Source organism: Glycine soja, chromosome 18, assembly GCF_004193775.1.
Source record: "Glycine soja cultivar W05 chromosome 18, ASM419377v2, whole genome shotgun sequence".
Taxonomy (NCBI): Eukaryota; Viridiplantae; Streptophyta; class Magnoliopsida; order Fabales; family Fabaceae; genus Glycine; species Glycine soja.
The window spans coordinates 24628341-24649624 of NC_041019.1; the positions used below are offsets into that span (position 1 = coordinate 24628341).

At 35.7% G+C, this 21284-nt stretch overlaps 3 protein-coding genes across 3 annotated transcripts; 1 reads left to right on the forward strand and 2 right to left on the reverse strand.

Moving 5' to 3' along the window:
• The first annotated feature begins 265 nt into the window (after positions 1-265).
• Positions 266-2908, forward strand: LOC114395405 (IMPACT family member in pol 5'region). Its single transcript, XM_028357180.1, has 6 exons — positions 266-619; positions 707-748; positions 1256-1371; positions 1669-1774; positions 1917-1970; positions 2510-2908. The coding sequence occupies exons 1-6, from the start codon at positions 386-388 to the stop codon at positions 2666-2668; spliced, it is 711 nt and encodes a 236-aa protein (XP_028212981.1). The 5' UTR covers positions 266-385; the 3' UTR covers positions 2669-2908.
• Positions 2909-5310: 2402 nt separating this feature from the next.
• Positions 5311-6589, reverse strand: LOC114395511. The gene has a single exon (XM_028357303.1). It carries the CDS (start codon positions 6468-6470, stop codon positions 5688-5690), a length of 783 nt encoding a protein of 260 aa, XP_028213104.1. The 5' UTR covers positions 6471-6589; the 3' UTR covers positions 5311-5687.
• Positions 6590-18016: 11427 nt separating this feature from the next.
• LOC114397121 lies at positions 18017-19198 on the reverse strand. Its single transcript, XM_028359236.1, has 2 exons — positions 18905-19198; positions 18017-18202 (listed from the first exon to the last, which is right to left on the reverse strand). Exons 1-2 carry the CDS (start codon positions 19196-19198, stop codon positions 18017-18019), a joined length of 480 nt encoding a protein of 159 aa, XP_028215037.1.
• Between the last annotated feature and the right edge of the window lie 2086 nt (positions 19199-21284).

Below are 21284 nucleotides of genomic sequence, written 5' to 3' on the forward strand. Positions count from 1 at the left end.
ATAATTATAATATGCAGTTTGTTCAATTTGATTTGATTTTTTATAATAAAACTTAAAAACCAAACCAAATTGTAAAAAGTGTGTGATTTTTTAAATGTTTTGTTTTAACAATTTTTTATTTAAGTATTTTTTTTATTTTTTTTAAATCCATTTGATAATTCACAAACGGTTTAGTTTAGTTTTCAATCCCCTAAAATAAGAATGGATTACATGTATGAAAAAAAAATTATTATTATTATTATTATTATTATTATAAAAAATCTGAAAACAAAAGAAAGAGATTGAAGGGAGAAGGAGAAAGAAAAGGCCGTGGTTTCCGACGAGAAATGCTAAATCCTCCTACAGGTGAAGACCTTACAGCGTTCACAGTACACACACCTTACAGATGCCTGTGGCGGTAACAATACCCAGTTATCAGCACCGCATCTACGCTTCACTCATCTACATCGCCAAGGCTAAGAAAACCACCATGGCCAGCACCAGCAGCAGCAATCCTGGTGGGGCCTTCACCACCCTCCAAGAGAGGGTCACTTTCGAGAAGGAGATAAAAAAGAGCAAGTTCATCGCCATTGCTGGCCCCATCCCCGATGAAAAATCCGCCATGTCTTTCCTTTCCCTGGTTCACTTCCTCTCCCTTCTCTTGCGCTTATTTTATTTATTTATTTATTTTAACATTGGGTGTTTTGGCTTCGTTTGTTGTTATTAGGTACGGGATCCACGTGCCACCCACAATTGCTGGGCTTATAAGGTACCATAATAAAGGTTTTTTTTTTTTTTCTTTTACTTTGATGAAACAATGAGTGATGGTTGCTTGTATTTTTGCCTCTGCATTTTGGTTTTTGGGTCTCAGAAAATTTAGTTTGTTTATTAGGAATGTTTCACTCGAAAGGAAGGGTATAAGTAGGAAATGATTTGTCTTTTGCCTTGCTTATAGTTGAAGATAGCTACTTTGTGGTCCCTATGTATTGAGGTTTCAGCTATCGTAGTCTCAGCCTCAAGGTGGTTGATAATACTTTTCTCATTAGCTAGTTTAATTACAAATTAAGGGTGTTGATTGGATTTGGAACATAGAAGAGGCATGGCATAAGTGAAGATAGAAAACATAATAAAACATATGCATAAAACAGATAATGAATTGTTACTTGTCTGCACTATGCACAAAACAGATTTTGTCTTCCATTAAGGTTGTTGATTGGATTTGCTCTTCTATTTTTATTTTATTTTATTTGTTTTACCCTTCCATCTGTTATAACAGGTGGGGGATCAATATCGGTCCAATGATGATGGTGAGCCTTCAGGAACAGCTGGGAAACCAATACAAACTGCTATTGATTCTTCAGGAATAGATAGAGTAATGGTGGTTGTGATCAGGTTAACCTCGACCTTATTTTAACATTTCACTTTTGCATTTTTTTTTTGAAGGGATTTATACATTTGATGTGTACCATTTTATACCCTAAAAAGATGTTTTGATGCTCTAAAGGGATTTATACATCCTTGAGTTTTGAAAATATCAGGATTGTTTTTTTTTTTTCCTTTACAAAGTTCCTGTGGCGTGTGCTTTTGGATGGTCTTGTGCATAAGCCAATGCTATGTGTATTAAGCACTAAGCTGTTTTGTTTTGGTGCTGGATTTGGATTATAATTTGTTGTGATCTATCTTAATCAGGTATTTTGGGGGTATCAAATTAGGCACTGGAGGATTGGTCAGGGCTTATGGAGGAGTTGCATCAGAATGCTTGAGAAATGCCCCAACTTGCCTTGTAAAAACTAAGGTGGCTATTTTCTTAGTCTGTTATGCATCTATAGTTTTAGGCTTTAAGCTGTACCGAGCATTTCACTTTCTTAAAGGCCTTTTGAACTCATTATGCTTGCTTTTGGTGTGTGGACTTATGAATAATCTTGTTAAAAATGTAGGTGCCAATGGGTGTAGAGGTTCCCTTTGAGCTAGTTGGAGTTCTCAACCATCAGGTTAGTTCTTGCTGATATATATCAATGACTTTGATTGGATACTGAAAAAAGCTGATGAGAAGTATAAGATTTTCCTAAAATGATTTTTAGATAGTCATGGTTGTTTCGTAACTAGTTCCTGCAAATGATTGAATCTTACATCAATTTTTGAGCTGCATATTTTAATTTCTTCTTGTTTATCCCTTGTTTTTGGCCAATCATGTCTAGATTGCATTGTTAATTTTTCCTTATCAGAGATTTTGCTGGTTCAATGACTCCAAGTTACAAAACCTTTGCTGTTTTTTATTTTTTATTTTTTAAATTTATGATAATGCATGATTACAATCTAGCTTCTGGTACTTGTGCGCTTACGGGGTTTATGATGGTGAGGATTGAGGAGTGTATATAAGTATAAGCTGTAACCATACAATTACCACTGTATATGTCTCTGTTATTGCAACTTGCAAGAACTACACATAGTTAATGTGTTACAATTCTAAATGTTTCTGCATCTATTGCTAATTTCTACTTTTCATTTCTTTTTATTTATTTTTTTCCAGCTGCAGTCTTTTCACGTGGAAGACATCAAGCAGGATTATGATACTGGTAAAGATGGCATATCTATGGTTACTTTTAAAGTTGATTTTGATCAAGCTGAGAAATTGGAGGATGCAATCAAAGCCAATTGTAGCAGAGAATTGCAGTTTTATAGGCGTTGAGACGTGATTACAAGAGATGTGACTTTTGGATTTAGTTTATATTTTTCTTATATATGGTAGATGCTTCTTCATCTGAAGATTGGATGAATTAGACATCTCCAGGATTTTTTTACTAATTTGCAGATATGAGATTAACTTGTTTACAGAATTGTTTTGAAAACTAAAATGTATTTGTTTGTAATTTACTAATGATGTTACATAATTTGTAAATTCAGTAGAAATTATAACAGATTATGAATTTAATTTGATAGTGCAAAATATTTATACAGAAAATTCCATAAAATTTTACATATTGATAAATATATTAAAATGTTTTATACGGATAACTCTTGTTTATACAGAGAATACATTTGTTTTGCAGTGTTAGGATGATTAACTGTCATAGCTCTGTTGGCTGCTGCTAGTGACTAGTATAACTCCTTTCATGTTCATAAGAAAGATAAGTGACACCCAAATATGAACATATGAATATTATATAAGACACAACGAAGGAGAGGCTTCGGAGATAGAACAAATGTATATTCAGGGCTATTTTGGGTAAGCTTCTTTAGGAACAATTCTAAGAGAAGAAAATAATGAGATGAATTTTTCCATAAACTAAAATGAACTCTTCAGTAGGTAATCATTATTTTCTTCTCCTATAAGTGTTTCTAGAGAAGCTTATTCAAACATTCCCACAGCTGAGACAAATACAGTATGTACAGAAAAGAATTGACAATAAGGATGGGTAAGGTTCCATAACAATCTAGTGGAGCAGAGGAAGTGCTCAACATGGTGGGAAGATATTTGGAGTTTGGAGAATGGTGGGAACGGGATTAGAAAATTCTGGTTTAAGGAAGCGGTGGAGAAACAAGTTGGACTTGGTAATGACACATTGTTTTGGAAGAACCAGTGGGTAGAGGGAGGTCCCTTGTGTGTTCAGTATCCTCGTTTGTTTTCTTTAGCAGTTTCTAAGGATGTTACAGTGGCAGATATAAGTTAGATATAGGTGGTGTAGCAGGGTCTGACTGCGATACTTGGAGATGGATGATTGATCCAAGTGGTGGCTACACGGTCAATTCTGCATTCAAAAATCTCATGGAAACCAATTGCACAAGTATTGAAGGGGGATGGAAGCTACTATGGAATACTCTGGTGCCATCAAAAATTAAATCTTTCATTTGGTGTGTGGTAAGAAATCGTGTACCAACAAAAGATAATTTAGCACGTAGAGGAGTTTTACAACCTTTATAATGTGTTTGCATCGGCTGCAAGGAGATGGAGGAATCTGTCAATCATTTGTTTTCTGAGTGCCGATACTTCAGTTGTGGATTGTGGTAAGCCTGTTTTCAGTGGTTGGGAGTGCAGTATGTCATACACAATCAGGTATGGAGGAATTTCCTGCAATATACTGGGCTGTTATATAATCCGGGTGTTCGTGGGAATGAAGGCCAAGTAATATGGTTTGCCATAATGTGGGAAATCTGGAAATGCAGAAATGCAATGGTCTTTACAGGAAAACAGACCAGCATTGATGATATGTTATCTAAGGTCAAGATTGCATGTTGGTAATGGTTGAAGGCCAAACGAAAAGGATTTGTGTACCCTGTGGTAAATTGGCAAACTAATCCTTCAGTTTGTGGGCTCTTATACTTGCTGTTGATGGGATCAAGATTGTTAGGTGAGGAGTTCATGTGGGATTGAAGATTCATCAATTGCCACGGATGGTGTTTCAGCTGCTATCTTTTATTGTTTTAGACTGTTTAGTAGCTGTTATTTGAGCTACTAGTTTGTTCATGTTTCTCAATCTATGAAGTTTTTGTGAGGCTTTCATGAGGTTATTCTATGTAAACATAACATGTATCTTCTGTTATGATTTTGGAACACACCTTGTGGGCCAAATCATTTAATAAAATTTGCCTTTTAAAAAAAAGGTAAGGTTCCAATTATTTAATGGATGCGGACGGGAGAATAAATTGTCGGAAGTGGCTGTGTGTCATCTTGGGTTTCTGTTGGACGTATTGGATGTGTCAACAGACATTGGATTTGAAGAAAATCATCAGGATTTTGCAGCACATTTTGGGCCAGCCATCTTCTTAAGTTGGTTTTACCTGTACTCCACTATCACAATTAAAAGATTTAGGTAAAGGATATCTAAAACTAATATTCATCATAAATAAATAACGTGGCAAGGACAGGGAGTAATAGCTACTACTACCAAGCTATTTTCGCCTTTTCATCTAATCACCATAATAGATTCTTGTATGATTCACCATAATTATTCTGTAGGCATTTGTGTATGCCGATGGCCAAAATCCAAATGTTGTACAGCTGAATATATATGACCGGACGTAGTATCATAAAAACTAAAAACCCCATCTTCCTCTACTTTTATCGTCCGTTTTGTAATTGAACCAGAATTAATCTAATTAGTCATTAAAAAAAACACATTAGTCGCTCGTCTTACCAAAGAAATTATCCAAAATTCAAATTCAAAATGTCTTCACACACAACCAACAACAAAAAAACATAATTAGCTAAAATTCAGAATGTCTATACACTAATAAGATACGAGTCGTCATGATTCCAACATCCTTTGGGCATCATCATCAAGTCAAAGTCATAAGTCATATATATCCCAACACCCTTTGGGCATCATCATCAAGTCAAAATCATAAGTCATATATAGTATAATCCAGCAAACTGAAGAACAGGACCAAATCTCCAAAAAGAGAATCACAGTCCTTCCAGCTATTCATAAGTGCAACATATTTCCTAATTACCTCTCTAAAAACCCAAACTAGTCTTCCTTCCAAAAAAGAAAAAACTATTACACCCCAAAAAATATAATTCATTCATTATATACATATTACAATAAGCAGAAGCGGCATTGCAAAACTGCAAAATTCAAGCAATGCATGCTTTCTTTTCCTAAACCCTCAAACACATAGTAATCAACAAAAACCCTAACAAGTTAAACTTCCCCCTTTTTCAGATTCTCCGAAAAATTGTGACAAGAACCACACTGACACAGTAAACACTACCTCACCCCATCATTATCAGATTCACCATTATTAGCATCAACAAACCTTTTCATTTTCATTCTATTAGCCACCGTCTTAACCCTCATCCTCTTCCTCGCCCCATTCCCCTCACCCCCGAAACGACACCGTTCGCCAACCGGATACCTCACCGGCAAGCTCATGTGGTAGCAGTAATACTCCTCCTTTCCCGCCACCACCGCCTCCAGCGGTGGCGGCGGCACCGCCGCGCCGTGGAACGTCCTCTGGCAATTCGAACACCTCAACACGCAGTCCTCGTACTTGCGCTCGTACTCGTGCAGGTACCAGCAGTAAGGGCACATTGTCCAAAACGACGCCGTTCTGGCTGACTCTTCGATCTCTTTGTCGAAGCGGGCCTTGCGCGTTGGGTCGGAGATAACGCACCAGGCCTCGCGCACGCGCATGAGGGCCTCGTCGGCGAAGGGGAGCTTGTTCTTGTTCGGGTCGAGGAGCCGCACGAGGGTCTTGAAGTGCTGTCGTGCTAGGTCGCGGTTGTCGGCGCCGCCGGGGTGGAGGCGGAGGACGGAGTACCAGTCGTGCGGGTGGGAGGGTCCTCGGCGGCTCTCCGCCGCGGTGAGGACGTCCGCCACCGCGAGGATTTGGTCCAGATGGAGGGAGACGGTCGGGTCGGATCTTGAGATTTGGTTTGCGGACTCGCGGCAAGCGGTGAAGCTGCGGCGCGTGAGAAGAGAGAGACATGAACGGAGGAGGGAATCTTCGGACCCGCCGAGGGTTCCGTTGTTGTCTGTGTCTTGTTTCATTTTTTTTTTTTGTGGGGCGGTATTCTGACGAGGGGAAACGGAGGGGGTAAACTATGTGGGGGAAACTGAGGGTTTTATATTTCTGGTTTTTGAGCAAGGTCCCCTATTTTGAAATTTGACGGTGAGTATGCTCTTTTTATAATTAAAGTGAGACTTTTGGATTTTATGAATTTCTTGAAAATAAATTTTGTTATAGATGGTTTCATTTCACAAGGATTTATGAAATTATACATATACTTCCTCTACATTAATCTCTATCTCAATTAAAATCAAACCATTTTCTATTAACAGAAAAAAAATCAAAACATTCTAATGTTATCTCTTAAACCAAAATTAGTCCTTTCTAAGGTTGTATCAAAACATTTTGTTGTAGATTAAGAGTTCCTTTGTTACACTTTTTCATAAAAGAATACCTTGTTTAAAAAAAACAAAATCATTTTTTTAATGCGCTTGTTTTAGTTCTTTAAAATAACCAGAAAGATGAAAAAAAAATTATTAAAATTAGAAACTATTTTGAATAAGTATTTTTTCTTAGAAGAGATTACAAGTATAATGGAGAACCACTAGGGTTTTTTCTATGCGAATGCCATGGGTGGAGCAGGTTTAGGCAACGAACCACTGAACGACGGTGGTGGAGGTAATATATGTCAATACGGATAAGGTGACGAATAACAAGGAAAAGATGGTAATCCCTTGAAACTGATGGTGCATATTGATACTTCAGGTTTTGAAGGTCTTTGTGTGCCATGGCAATATGCTCTTGCTGTCAAGTTACTTGGCAAATGGATTGGCTATAAATGTAATGTCTAACCGTCTTGGTAAATTATGGAAACTTATGGCAGGTTTTGACATGATTGATATTGACAATGATTATTTCATGGTGAAATTTGACCCGGAGGGAGATAGGGTGAATGTCATGGAGGGTGGTCCTTGGATGAACTTTGATCATTATCCCACAGTTCAAACTTGATCTCCAGAGTTTTGTTCCCCCTAAAGCTACCATTGATAGAACAATGGTATGGATTTGTTTCCTAGGCCTTAATCTTTTCTTTTATGATGGGAGTATACTCTTGGCTTTGGCAACTGCATTGGTAGGCCTATTAGGGTGGACTCAAACACCCTAGATGCTTGAAAGGGTAGATATGCGAGTAAGTGTGGATATTGATTTGAACAAACCAATGGTTGAGAGAGTTTGGATCCAAGAACACTGATATAAAGTAGAATGTGAAGGTTTGCATCATATTTGTTCATAGTGTGGATGTTTGGGCATTTGTTAAGGGGTGCAAAGTTTCAGTTCAATCACCAATGGAAGAGTCTTCAAAGCTTGATCAAAATTCGACGGTTGTCCAAATTTCACCTAACCAGACGGCTCTGGCGAATTAATCAATGTCAATGAATGCAAATGATTCCAATATTGGCGTAATGGATACAATCATTACCATTAATTCAGGTATCCAAAATCAGGTTTTAATACATGGCGATTGGCTAATTGTGAAAACAAGAATCGTAATTCTAGATAAAAGGAAGTTATAGATCAAACCAATAATAATTATGGTGCAAATAAGGGCATCATGTAAATAATTATGGTGAACGCAATTCACGAATTAATGAGCCAAAATTCTCGATTCCAGGGGTTGCAATAGAATATCAAGCACTTAAATGAAATCTCGGGCCCACGTAGTCAGGATCCATCAGGGAGCAAAATAAAAAAAGTTCCCAATAATAAACGTCAATGAGATGAGAGACAAGTTTATTTACAACAATATATTAAAAAGGCAAATTCTTCCAAATTAATGCTGAAGAAAAGCATAAAGCGACCCGCCAATTAAAGAATGCAAAAAAGGGGCATCGTTGAAAGTTTATGACATCGATGGCGAGGGAAAATCCATGGTTAACATGCATAAGGTTTTCAGCATAAGGTATTCCGTTTTGATGGAGGAAGAAAATGCCCCCGCTAATGAGTGTGCAACCATGAAGGTAGTCCAGCCAGATTCGGTGCCTATGGTGTCTGACCAGGTCCATCCTTGACAACTTGATTGGGCCTTTTTTGCCCACCTATCTTCAGTGTTTCTTTCCATGGATGGTTTAAGCACTTTTCTTTGATAGTATGGAATATTAGGGGTGCAAGGCGTGCTTGCACATGGTATCTTAAAGATATTGTCCTTCACTCCTATGTTTCTAATTTTTGAGACTCACACCTCATTTGATAGTAATAAGAAGCGGTGGGATTCCATTGGCTTCAAACCCTTATTTCTGTAGGAAGCTTGAGGTCACAATGGAGGGATTTGGTGTTAGGTCTCGACCACCATTCTCGCCTACCATAAATTTTGATAATTAACAAAGAGTATAAATTATTGATATATTATGATTTTATGACAAGTGGGTAAGACCATTTTTGTTAAAAGACTTAAATTTTATCTACAAATCTCGTCCATACTCAAAGGAGAAAATGTTCTCTTAATTATTAATCAAGAGTGTCCACTCCTTGTATTAATCAATGTTATACACTGAGTATGTTCAACACATGTCTAATTGGTATAAGTCTCATACATACTTTTATTATGTCCAATGTAGAACGAAAAAGTTATGCTAACTGAAAAGGGAAGTACACATATTCTCTCTCATAAAAATTTATTTTTCCTCTCTTTATTTGAATTGTTAACATTTGAATTTAAGGAAAGGACATAATAGAAGAGAATAGAAGGTCTACATAGAATATTCCTCAAGGGTCGCTTTCTTCAAGGACAAGGAGCTCATGCAGTTATATGCACTTTTGTTCTTTTCCTCTTGACTTAGAACATACCATGTAGCCTTATATCCTAGTGTGAGACAACGATCATTTCAAAGACTCAGCACTAATCCCATAATGGATTCTTCATTGAAGTCTATAAAAGGCATACTCGACCCAAAAAGTAAGATGAGGAAATTATTACGAGAAAACAAGAATAACTTTGAAGCAAAGCTCTACAAAAATCATTGCAGGATTCATTTAAGCTTTCATTGTTTATTCTTTGCTAAACAAAGTTATCTTGTACTTGAGCTTTATTTCTTATCCACTCATTGAGTGTTACTGAATACTTGTATTCATTCAAACTACTATTTATGAATGCTAGGAGTGGCTTAGCGTTAAACAATACTTGGGTATTCTTAGATTCAATAGGAGTTTAAGATAGTACCAAAAGTGGCTATAAGAATACTTGTATAGCCAGAAGTGACAAGATAGAATACTTGTTTTGTAATCAAGTTTTTTATTAGTGAAATAGTAAAAGAGAACTGAACATACCTATGTTTGATTGAACCAGTATAAATCAAATGTTTCCATGTCTTTTCTTTAACGGTTTTATTAAGAATTCTCTTAGTGCTTTCTATCATTTTTTCCATACCAAGTGTTTGCTTGAAAAACTGTTTTAAAACTTTATTTTACATAGTCACTAGACGATTGAACTTAGCTTTATCAAAACTTATTTCTTTTCAATGGACGAATCAACCTATACGCATACATATGTGTCTGAACCTATGATAAACATTTTAAAAGTCATTATCTTTTATTAACACACTATTCAACCCCCCTTCTAGTGTGATTGTTGTTATTTCATTTGGATCTTGACTTCAAGGTCTGATATCTCATTTTCTTTGGTTGACTAAACTCCTTAGTGTATAACTTTTGCAATAAAAAAGTGCAATGTGAGTTGGTATTGTTCAACAATGTATATGTTGCTCAACCCAAACATTTGTTCTTCTTTTTAAGATTATTTGACTGCCCTAGGGAAAAATTTGAATGGCCTTTGGCTAACTATGATTTAAGCTCTTACGAACCAAACCCTCATCCAACAACTCCTTTACTCGAGGAATAACCTCAAGCTCAAGAGGTATGACAGTGCTAAGGGATGTTTCCCTTGATAGGAGAAGGTAGAAGGATTGTTTAAGAAGGAGTGCTATTTTGATATCACCTTTTGTTGCAAAAAGGTTTTCCTTCTTAACAATCTTCTTGGAGGAATCCTTTCCCTCTTTTTCCTTCCCCTTGGCCTTTGAAGACAAGGCCTTACTATCCTTCTTTTTCTTTTTGTTTTTTTAGTTTTTCTTCCTCATCCCTCTTATCTTTCATAGTTAGTTGATCTTTGGCCACCTACGGAGGTGTTTGAGGATGCAACACAAACTATGTTCCAAGGTTGGTGAGGGTTATCTCATTAGTTAGGCCATTATAGATGATTTTCCTATCATATTGCCATGGCCTACCTAAGAGAAGGTGTCCTGCCTCCATAGAAACTACATCACAAATCACTTCATCCTTATATGTTCCAATGGAGAAGGGCACTTTCACTTGTTGATTGACTATCATCTCCCCTTGCTCATTGAATCATTGAAGTTTGTAAGGCTTTGGATGGAGAGTGATAGCAAGGCTCAACTTAGAGACTAATCTTGTGCTGCAACAATTGCAACATGAACTACTATCTACAATGAGAGAGCATGTGTTATAAAAAAATTTACACCTTGTGTGAAAAATATTCTCTCTTTGAGATTGGGTTAAGTCACAAGATTGGTCTCCTAGAAGCCTTCTGACCATTAAAAGGTCCCCTTCTTCTTGGGGGTAGATTTCTTCACTAGATTCTTCCCCTTTTGCTTCTTCACTTTCACTAGAGGAAGGTGAAGTTGTAACCTTATCTTGGCTACTATAAATGTCTTTGCCTCCCATAATCATGGTTTTCTTGGTGGGGCATTGAGAAGCAATGTGTCATCTTCCAAGACATTTAAAGCACTTTATAGAGCTAGCCTTCTCTCGCATACTAGCCTTAGGGGGTTGCTTTTTTATTGTCTTCCCGTTATCATCTTTGGGCTTAGAAGGTGCAGCTCCTAAGATGCCTTGACCTTGGTCTTTCTTTGGATAAGAGTGAGAGCCATAATATTTTGAAGTAGGCTTCCTTTAAAGTTGTTACTCTACCCTTATGCAAAGTTGGACTAGGTCATCTAGGTCCCTATATGGAAGGAGATCAACCTTATCCCTCACTTCCATATTAAGCCCACTAAGGAACCTAGCAATACTTGTTCTTTCCTCCTCCCTAAGCCCAACTCTCAAAAGGAGTAGTTCCATTTGTTGCCTATACTCTTCAACACCCATACTCCCTTGTCTAAGCCTTTGGAGCTTGTCCATAAGCTCCCTTTCATAGTAGGAGGGGATGTAACTCTTCCTAAGGGCACTTTTCAAGTCATTCCAATACTCTACTGAAGGATCCCATGAATCCTTCTTTCCCTAACAAGGGAAGTCCACCAATAGAGTGCATACCCTTGGAAGCTAAGGGTAGCCAAAGGAACCTTCCAAAGGAACCTTCATTTCCTCACTTGTATGATGGTAAACAAAGAGTTTCTCAACCTTCATTTCCCAATCTAAATAAGCCTCTATATTGTTCTTCCCATGGAAGTATGAGAGGTTAATGTTAGCCTCTTAAGGTTTTCTTTCCTTTTCTCTCCTATGGGAGTGAGGTCTAGGATGTGACCTATGCCTTCCTCTATAATAGTCTCTAAGTTCTTCACTTAGGCTCTTGCAAGAGTCATGACTACTATAGGAGGCATGTTTTTATTTTTCCATTTTTTTCATTATTTTTCTTCTTTCTTCCTCTCTTATTTGTTCTCTCTCATCTTGATTTATTTCTACCCTCTCTTTTCATTTTTCTTTTCTTTCTAGTTTTTCTTTCCATAACTTGAGGGAACTCAACTCATCTAAGATTCTAGATAAAGGGTCCTTATGAATAGTACCCTCTCCATTAACACTAGATGAATGATGACTCATGTTGGTTCCTAAGTTATGGTTCTTTCTTGTTGGGGTTTGAAAAAGGTAAAAGTTAGGGTTCAAAAGAACTCAAGATAAACGTGATAAGCAAGAAGAAAGTATTATGTAATTACAAGATAAACTAGGCATGACTAGTAAATAAAATAAGCTATGAAAGTAAGCAAGAAATTAAAGTGCAAGAAATGTAAACTAGGCGGATCTTAGGAGTGTTTGGATGACCACAGTTAAGGTTCTCAACAAAACACTGACTATCTTAAGGGAAAATTGCCTAAAATTATTACACACAAATGGAAGTTTGATAACCTATTGAAGGCTCCCAACACACTTCCAATGAAAGACCTTTTTGTTACAAAACTTGAAAGCAATGAAGATAAGTAAATTGCCAGTTACAAAATTACAAAACGATCCTCAATTTTGGTGGTTGTTCTCTCTTTGGTGATTCACTCAATTTGGAGTTCTTCTTAGTCCAATAGCTCTTAAGGTGGTTGGCCCCTTGCTTCTTGACTCCAATTCTTCAAGGGATGGCACCAATCCTCCTTTCCAATTCCCTATATGACAACTCACAAACAAGGAAACAAAGAGACAAGCAATAACCAAAGACAAAAAAAATGAAATGAAAGCTAAACCAATTGAGTTTTAACAAGACAAATTTCAAGGATTATTCAACAATTAAAGCAATGAAAAGCACACAAAGCAAGCTAGGACTCAAAGAGAAACCTAGAATGACTCTAGAGTAGAGTAGAAAAACTATAAAAAAAACTCAAGAAACCTCTAGTTTTGGCACTTGTTTTCACACTACTTTTCAATTGAAATTTCGTAACTATGATTGGTATAAAATAGGCACCAATTATAGAACAAATTTTGAGCCAAACAATAAGCACACTTCCCTTTCACTTTTTTTTTCTCTGGACACTGATTTTCCTACCAAAGTGTATGATTTTTCTTATTTTTTTTCATTTATCCAAATCAGTTGGTTCTTTTTTTTTTTTCTAATTTTGGTCAAGATGTCTAGAAAATTCAGTATAAATTTTAGCTCAAAATTCGTAGTGACCAATTCCCAGTAATTTTTACAAGTTTGGATGTTCAAGCTGCCAACACCAACGATTTCAACCTAGAAATCAAGAGTAGTGTTTATGTTGCTTAAGGCTTGGATAGTTACAATTTGTGTTTGCTTATGCTCAACTGTCTTGAATAACACAATTCAAGAGAGCTTAAGACTTATTTTGATTCACAAATCCAGACACAACTCAACTTCTTCATAGGCATCATGTAGGAAACTTAGAAAACAAAAAAAAAAGTTCAACAACAAGACTACTAGGAATTGATTTAGAACATGTTATGAACTAAATAACATCCATGAATTAGACTCAAAATTCAAAAGATAGGTTAAGAATGACAAGAATACATGAACAAATGTATCTAGAATTCAATCAACCAAAATCAAAATTCAACACAAACGTAGAACATAATGTGACAATTATTATGACTAAACATGATTCTAAGACAACATGGATTAAGTGATTTACACTTAAGATTTTTGTGTTTTTTTTTCTAATCAATATTTTGGAAGAAAATTTAGATCTAAAGGTTCAGCACAAGAAGATTATGACTGAAAAATGATAGAACCTAAAATTAACACAAAAACATTATTCAAGAGTAGATCTATAAAATTTGAACCATAGAAATGCAAGAACAAGTGTAGATATAAGATTTAATCAGTTTATTTTTTTGAATCTACTCTAAAAAGCACCAAACCACAAAACAATGGAAGCTATACATGGATAATAAGATGAAGAGCAAGAAATTAAAGTGAATTGAACGAACAAAAAGATAGAGGAAGCAAAAGAACATCACCTAGACGACGATGCTCTTGATACCACATGATGTAGCTCCATGTGGAGCTTGTAGGCCTTGGATCTTCTTCATCAATGGAGTCCTTTGCTTCTTGAAGATCAATGGCAGCGGAATAGAGAAGGAAGAAAGATGATTGGAGACGCCACTTCAAGGAGAAGATGAGTCAAGAACAAGCTCACCACCATAGTGATGTAAGCTCCATTGGAGCTTGTAGGCCTATGATCTTCTTCATCAATGGATTCCTTTGCTTCTTGGAAGATGAATGGCAGCGTAATGGAGAAGGAAGAGAGAGAGGAGACTCCACTTCAAGGAGAAGATAAGTCTAGAAGAAGCTCACCACCATAGGAGGCCATGGATAAGAGCTTGGAGGAAGGAGATGAATGAAGGGAGAGGGAGAGAAGAGCACGAAATTTTATGCTCTAAGAGAGCTCTGAAATCTGAAGTTTAATTTTCAAATCATCAAAGTTCAAAAAGAAAATGAACACACATGGCCCCTATTTATAGCTTAAGTGTCACACAAAATTCGAGGGAAATTTGAATTTCTATTCAAATTTCACTAGAATTTGAAATTTAATTTGTGGAGTCAAATTTTGGAGCCAAAATTTCACTAATTATGATTAGTGAATTTTAGCTATGGTTCAGCCCACTAATCCAAGATCAAGTCCAAGATTCTCCACTAAGTGTGCTTAGGTGTCATGAGGCATGTAAAGCATGAAGGACATGCATAAAGTGTGATTATATGATGTGGCAATGGGGTGTAGTAAGCAAATGCTCACCTCCCCCTCTAAAATTTAATTGGATTGAGCTTCTCCCAATTCAATTAAATTTATTTCCAACCACACACATCAAATATTCACTTAATGCATGTGAAATTACAAAACTACCCCTAATACAAAAACTAGTCTATGTGCCCTAAAATACAAGGGCTAAAAAATCCTACATTTCTAGGGTTCCTTACCTATTTTATGGAGCCCTAAATACAAGGCCCAAAAATAATGAAACCTTAATCTAATATGTTCAAAGATAAGCGGGCTCAAACTTAGCCCATGGGCCCGAAATCTACCCTAAGGCTCATGAGAATCCTAGGGCCTTCTCTTGCATCTCTGGCCCAATCTACTTGGAGTCTTCTATCCAATGCCCTTGCGGGGTAGGATTGCATCACATAGGAAGCCATGGATAAGAACTTGAAGGTAGGAGAAGATGACTAGAGGGAGAAGGAGAGAAGGAGCACGAAATTTTATGCCTCAAATGAGGTCTAAACTTTGAAGTGTAATTCTCCAATGATCAAAGTTGAAAAAATGAATACACAAGGTCTCTATTTATAGCCTAAGTGTCACACAAAATTGGAAGGAAAATTCAAATTTCACTTGGATTTGAATTTGAATTGGTGGAGCCAAATTTGGAGCCAAAATTTCACTAATTATGATTAGTGAATTTTAGCTATGGTTCAGCCCACTAATCCAAGATCAAGTCCAAGATTCTCCATTGAGTGTGCTTAGGTGTCATGAGGCATGTAAAGCATGAAGGACATGCACAAAATATGACTATATGATGTGGCAATGGGGTGTAGTAAGCAAATGCTCACCTCCCCCTTAGGATGGTCCAAAATTTAATTGGATTGAGCTTCTCCCAATTCAATTAAATTTCTCTCCCAACACACACACATCAAATAGTGCAGTTAATGCATGTGAAATTACAAAACTATCGCTAATACAAAAACTAGTCTAGGTGGCCTAAAATGTAAGGGCTGAAAAATCCTACATTATTAGGGTACAAAAATAATGAAATCTTAATTTAATATGTACAAAGATTAGTGGGCTCATACTTAGCCCATGGACCCAAAATCTACCCTAAGGCTCATGAGAATCCTAGGGTCTTCTCTTGCATCCCTGGCTCAATCTTCTTGTAGTCTTCTATCATAACCAGAGAGACTCGATGTAATATATAGGAATTGAAAAAAAAATATTATCTAAAACATTGAAAGCATGTGAAGCATTCATAGCAGCCAGTTGTCCATTCACTTGGGCAAATGAGAAATTGTTTATCAATTTAAAAAAAATAAATTTGTTGTAGCGAGAGAAGAGTTTGCTATAGCGAGAAAAGAAACAATTTATGATTTTGAATAGAATTTTGTAGTGAAAATGGAAAATAAAAGGAAAAAGTATTGTTGGCTCGAATTCCATAGCATTCATCATATGCTATTCGATTTCCAATCATATTCTCAGGTCAATGCAACCAAGATTCAACTGAATTGATTAAATCCTAGATTCATAGATAATTAACCCTTGAAAAAGATGATGGAACTCACAAACCAAGAGGAGGGGGGTTGAATTGGTTTATAACTTAAATCAAACTTAAAAAAACCAGAGTAAAAAAAAACTTCTTTTGCAAGGATTGTAATGCAAACTTTTGATAAACTAATATTTAATCAATCACCCTTAATACAATAATTTTTTATTAAAGTCTTTCACAAAAAGATATTTTATTTAACCTTTAATAAATTGATCACAGCCCAAATTTTTATACTAGTTCACTCTCTATCTCTAGAAAAGCTAATCCAGTTATCTAATCCAACACAAATTTTTCACTATGCACATAAAATTCTTACAAGCAATCCCAATCAATCTCAGTTCCTACCCCAAAAAAAGAGATTAAGGTACCCAACCCTAGAGTCCTTTGTGAATAAGAGCCTAAGAGAAACCTACCTTTAGCCCAAACTAGAAAAACCTATTCAAGCACATAAAGTTCACATAAAGTCCTTATCCTGAAAACCTGCATCTTCATCTTCCAAAGAATGTTCTTGAACAATAGAATTAGTTTCATCACACACAACATGTACAGATTCTTCTACACATAAAGTTCTCCTATTAAACACTCTATATGCTTTGCTTTGGAATGAATAACCAAGAAAAATAGCTTCAACGACTTTTGCATCAAATTTGCCAAGAGATTCTTTACCATTATTTAAAACAAAACATTGACAACCAAAGACACTTAAGTGAGATATATTTGGTTTTCTTTCTTTGTAAAGTTCATAAGGGGTTTTCTTTAGAATAGGTCTTATAAGTACCCTATTTAAAGTATAGTAAATAGTACTCACAGCATCAGCCCAAAAGTACTTTGGTAACTTTGTTTGATTTAGAAGAGTTTTGTTTCTTTCTTCAAGGGATCTATTTGTCCTTTCCACAACATCATTTTGTTGATTCTCGGGGCAAAAAAATTATGGTGAATTCCATTTTCTTCATAAAAATTTTCAAAATACTCATTTTGAAATTCACCCCATGATCACTTCTAATTGAAACAATATTAAGACCTTTCTCATTTTGAATAAATTTGGCAAGTTTGCGAAAAGCATCAAATGCTTCACTTTTGGTTTTCAAAAACAAAGTCCAAGTGAACCTTGAATTGTCATCTACAATTACTAAGCCATAGTAGTTGCCACACAAACTCATAGCTCTTGAAGGCCCAAATAAATCTATATGAAGTAGTTTAAGGGGTTTTGAAGTAGAAACAATGTTTTTACTTTGAAAATAATTTTTAACTTGTTTCCCTTTTTGACATGCTTCAAATAATTTATTTTTCTCAAACTTGAGTTTCGGAATACCAATTTCTAAGTCCTTTTTAACTAGATGATTGAGATGATGCATGTTTATATGTGCAGCCCTACGATGCCATAACCAAGAATCATGAATCTTACTTACCAAACAACTAAGTTCATGAAATGATGCATGTTCAATATTCAACATGTAGATATTACCTATTCTTTTACCTATGTGAACAACCTGACCAGAAATAGCTTCACAAATGAGACAACAGTTCTTGTTGAATTCAATTTTGAAGCCTTTGTTACATAGTTGACTAATGCTCAAGAGATTGTGCTTAAGTCCATTAACATATAGAACATTTTTTATTTGTGTCTTGTGCTGATTTCCAATGTTTCTTCTCCCAAAATTCTTCCCTTATTGTTGTCTCCAAAAGTGACATATCCTCCTTCCTTTGACACAAAGTCAGTAATTTTAGACTTGTCACCCATCATGTGCCTAGCGTAGCCACTATTCAAGTACCATAATGAGTCCCTTACTTTTAGGCACACCTACAAGACAAAATCAACTAGAGACAGGTGGTACCCAATTGAGGTTGGGTCCAACAAGGTTAATTTCCACAATTAAATCTTTAGGAATCCAAACACATTTACCTCTAGGTACGTCAAATCTCCTAACATAGCATTTATAAGATGTGTGTATCCTTTTTTCATGCAATAATGACAAGTCATTGCTTTAGGATTAGAATGCACTATGGTTTTCTTTCTGCAGACTTTGTTTGGGTTCACCTTTTTGAAGGATGAAAACTTGGTTTTCGTAGAAAAGGTAGTTTGCTTGTCATATCCCAATCCAGTCTATTTGGTAGTATTCTTTTGCACACTGAGCAAGTGACTAAGATCACTCTTTCCTTTGTTCAATTTTCTAAACAGATCTTTAAGATAGGAAGGCTCAGTTTGCAACTTCATACGTTCTTCATAGTGATCCTTTTTGAACTTTCTAAACTCAATTTGCAAAAATTTGTAATCATTCATATTAAGAGTAGTAGATGCACAAACACAACCAGTGGCTTTATAGCTTGAAACAAGTTTTTCATTTTCTTGTCTCAATTTTTCTAGCTCACTTTGTGTTGAATCCAATTTAGTGATATACAGTTTTAGATCGCTTATCAACTTATTGTTTGAAACAACAAGCCTTTGCGCTTCATGATGCATTTCATTAAATGCTTTCAAAACTTCTTCAAATTCAAAATTTACCTCAGTTTCTTCAATGGTTGAAGAGTCATCCATTGAATCCACCATCAAGCACATATTTGCAACATCTTCTTCACTAGAAGAGTCAGAGGATGTGGATCCATTGTCTTCCCAAGCTATGTAGGCCTTTTTCTGTTTTTTGTCCTTCTTTCCTTTCTTTTCAGCAAGTTGTTTTCTAAGGTAGATAAGACATTTAGATTTGATGTGACCTTGCTTCCCACATTCGAAGCATGTGAAGGTGTTGTTGTTGCTTTCTATCTTCTTTGAAGGTTTAGAGGATTTTGATATTTGGCTCATCAGCTTCAAACATTTTTCCAAGACCAAGATGGTGATTCACAATATGGGTGAATCTTGTTTGAAGTTCTAAAATGGTTTCTCCATTCTTCATTCTTAAAGCTTCATATTTGGATAGAATAGTGTGGTTTCTTGATCTTCTTACATCTCTAGAGCCTTCATGAGTGACTTCAAGCATTTTCCATATTTCCTTTGCACTTTTGCACCTTGCAGTACGAAAGAATTCATCAGAAGATAAACCAGAAGTTAAAATGTTTTTAGCCTTTTAATCATCTTTAACTATTCTTTTCTCATCATCTTTCATCTCATCCTATTCTTTGGGTACCAATTCACCATTTACATCTTTAGTTGGAAAAAATGGTCCTTTAACAATAGCATTCCATATAGGATCAATTGACTGAAAAATGATTTCCATTCTTTTTTGCTAAAACAAAAAATGTTCTCACTCAAACAATGGAGGTCGATTGAAAGATGTACCGTCTTTGAAAGTGGTTTGTTTAGAGCCCATTTTAGAAAAACTGTTATCTTGAGCAACTTTCAAGATGTAGCTCTGATACCAATTGAAGGTGAATTAGTTTCTAACTTAAATCAAACTTAAAAAAACAAGAGTAAAAAAAAGCTTCTTTTCCAAGGATCATATCACAAACTTTTGATAAACCAATATTCAATCAATCACCCTTAATACAATAATCTTTTGTTAAAGTTATTTCACAAAAATATATTTTCTTTAACCTTCAGTAAAGCGATCAAGACTATATTGAGTATGAAAGATAAGATCAAGAGAAGATGTACACCAATTTTTATATTGGTTCACTTTTTATCTCTAGAGAAGCTAATCTAGTTATCTAATCCAATCCGAATTAGATTTTCACTATACACATAAAATTATTAGAAGAAGTCACAATCAATCTCAGTTCCTAACCCAGAAAAAGAGACTAAGGTACCTAACCCTAGGGTCCTTTGTGAATAAGAGCCTAAGAGAAACGTACCTTTAGCCTAAACTAAAAAAAACTATTCTAGCATGCCTGCATAAATTCATGCATATACTAATAACATGTAAAACACATCAAGGAGAGACACAACTAGATCAATCACATGCAAGAACCTTTGCTTGAGTGAATGAGTGTCTTCTTGAACTCAAGAGAAATTCACAACTTACTTTTTACCATGAGAGCTTTAGAAAAACTAAGTCTAGAAGTTGTAAGTCACACACTTATTCTATGCACTTTTCTTCTCTCTTTCTTCTTATATTTGTTGTTGTAAAAATGAGAACACAAGGTGGTTATTTATAGAGAAAATAGTTATAACCGCCTTGTTAGACAAGTGGCCTCAGATATCTTAAGAAGGGGGGGTTGAATTAAGATATTCCAAACTATTTCCCCTAATTAAAAATCTATTTCACTTTTTACTCAAGTTATGAATTCCCTTAAAAACAATCTTCTTAAATATTAATTCAAATGAAACAATTTGAATATGAATATAAAGCAATAATAAATAAAGGAGATTAAGGGAAGAGAAAATGCAAACTCAGTTTTATACTGGTTCGGCCACACCCTTGTGCCTACGTCCAGTCCCCAAGCAACCCGCTTGAGAGTTCCACTATCTTGTAAATCCCTTTTACAAGTTCTAAACACACAAGTACAATCCTTCCTTTGTGTTTAGAGATCCTTTACAACAAGAGACTCACAGTCTCTTAATCCCTTAGAGAATGAGAAGAAGAAGAAGAATAAATCTCTCTAGAAAGAGATGGATTTTACAGATTGAGCACTCAAATAATTCCTTAATGTATTGCAATTGAATTGGCCAAGGAATTCTTAAGAGGATAAAATGAATTTGCTCTTTTTGAGAGGATAAACACGTGTTGTTCTGAAAATCTCTGTCAAAATCGTGTCTCAAGTCACACATATATAGGCCTTATGAAAGCCATTCAATAACCACATGAAAGGATGTGACTGATGAGAATGTTTTCTGAAAAACTCCTCTGGTAATCGATTACAATAAGTGTGTAATCAATTACACTCTTTAAAATTTGAATTAAAACGTTCAGAAACTGCTGGTAATCGATTACCATATATGTGTAATCGATTAC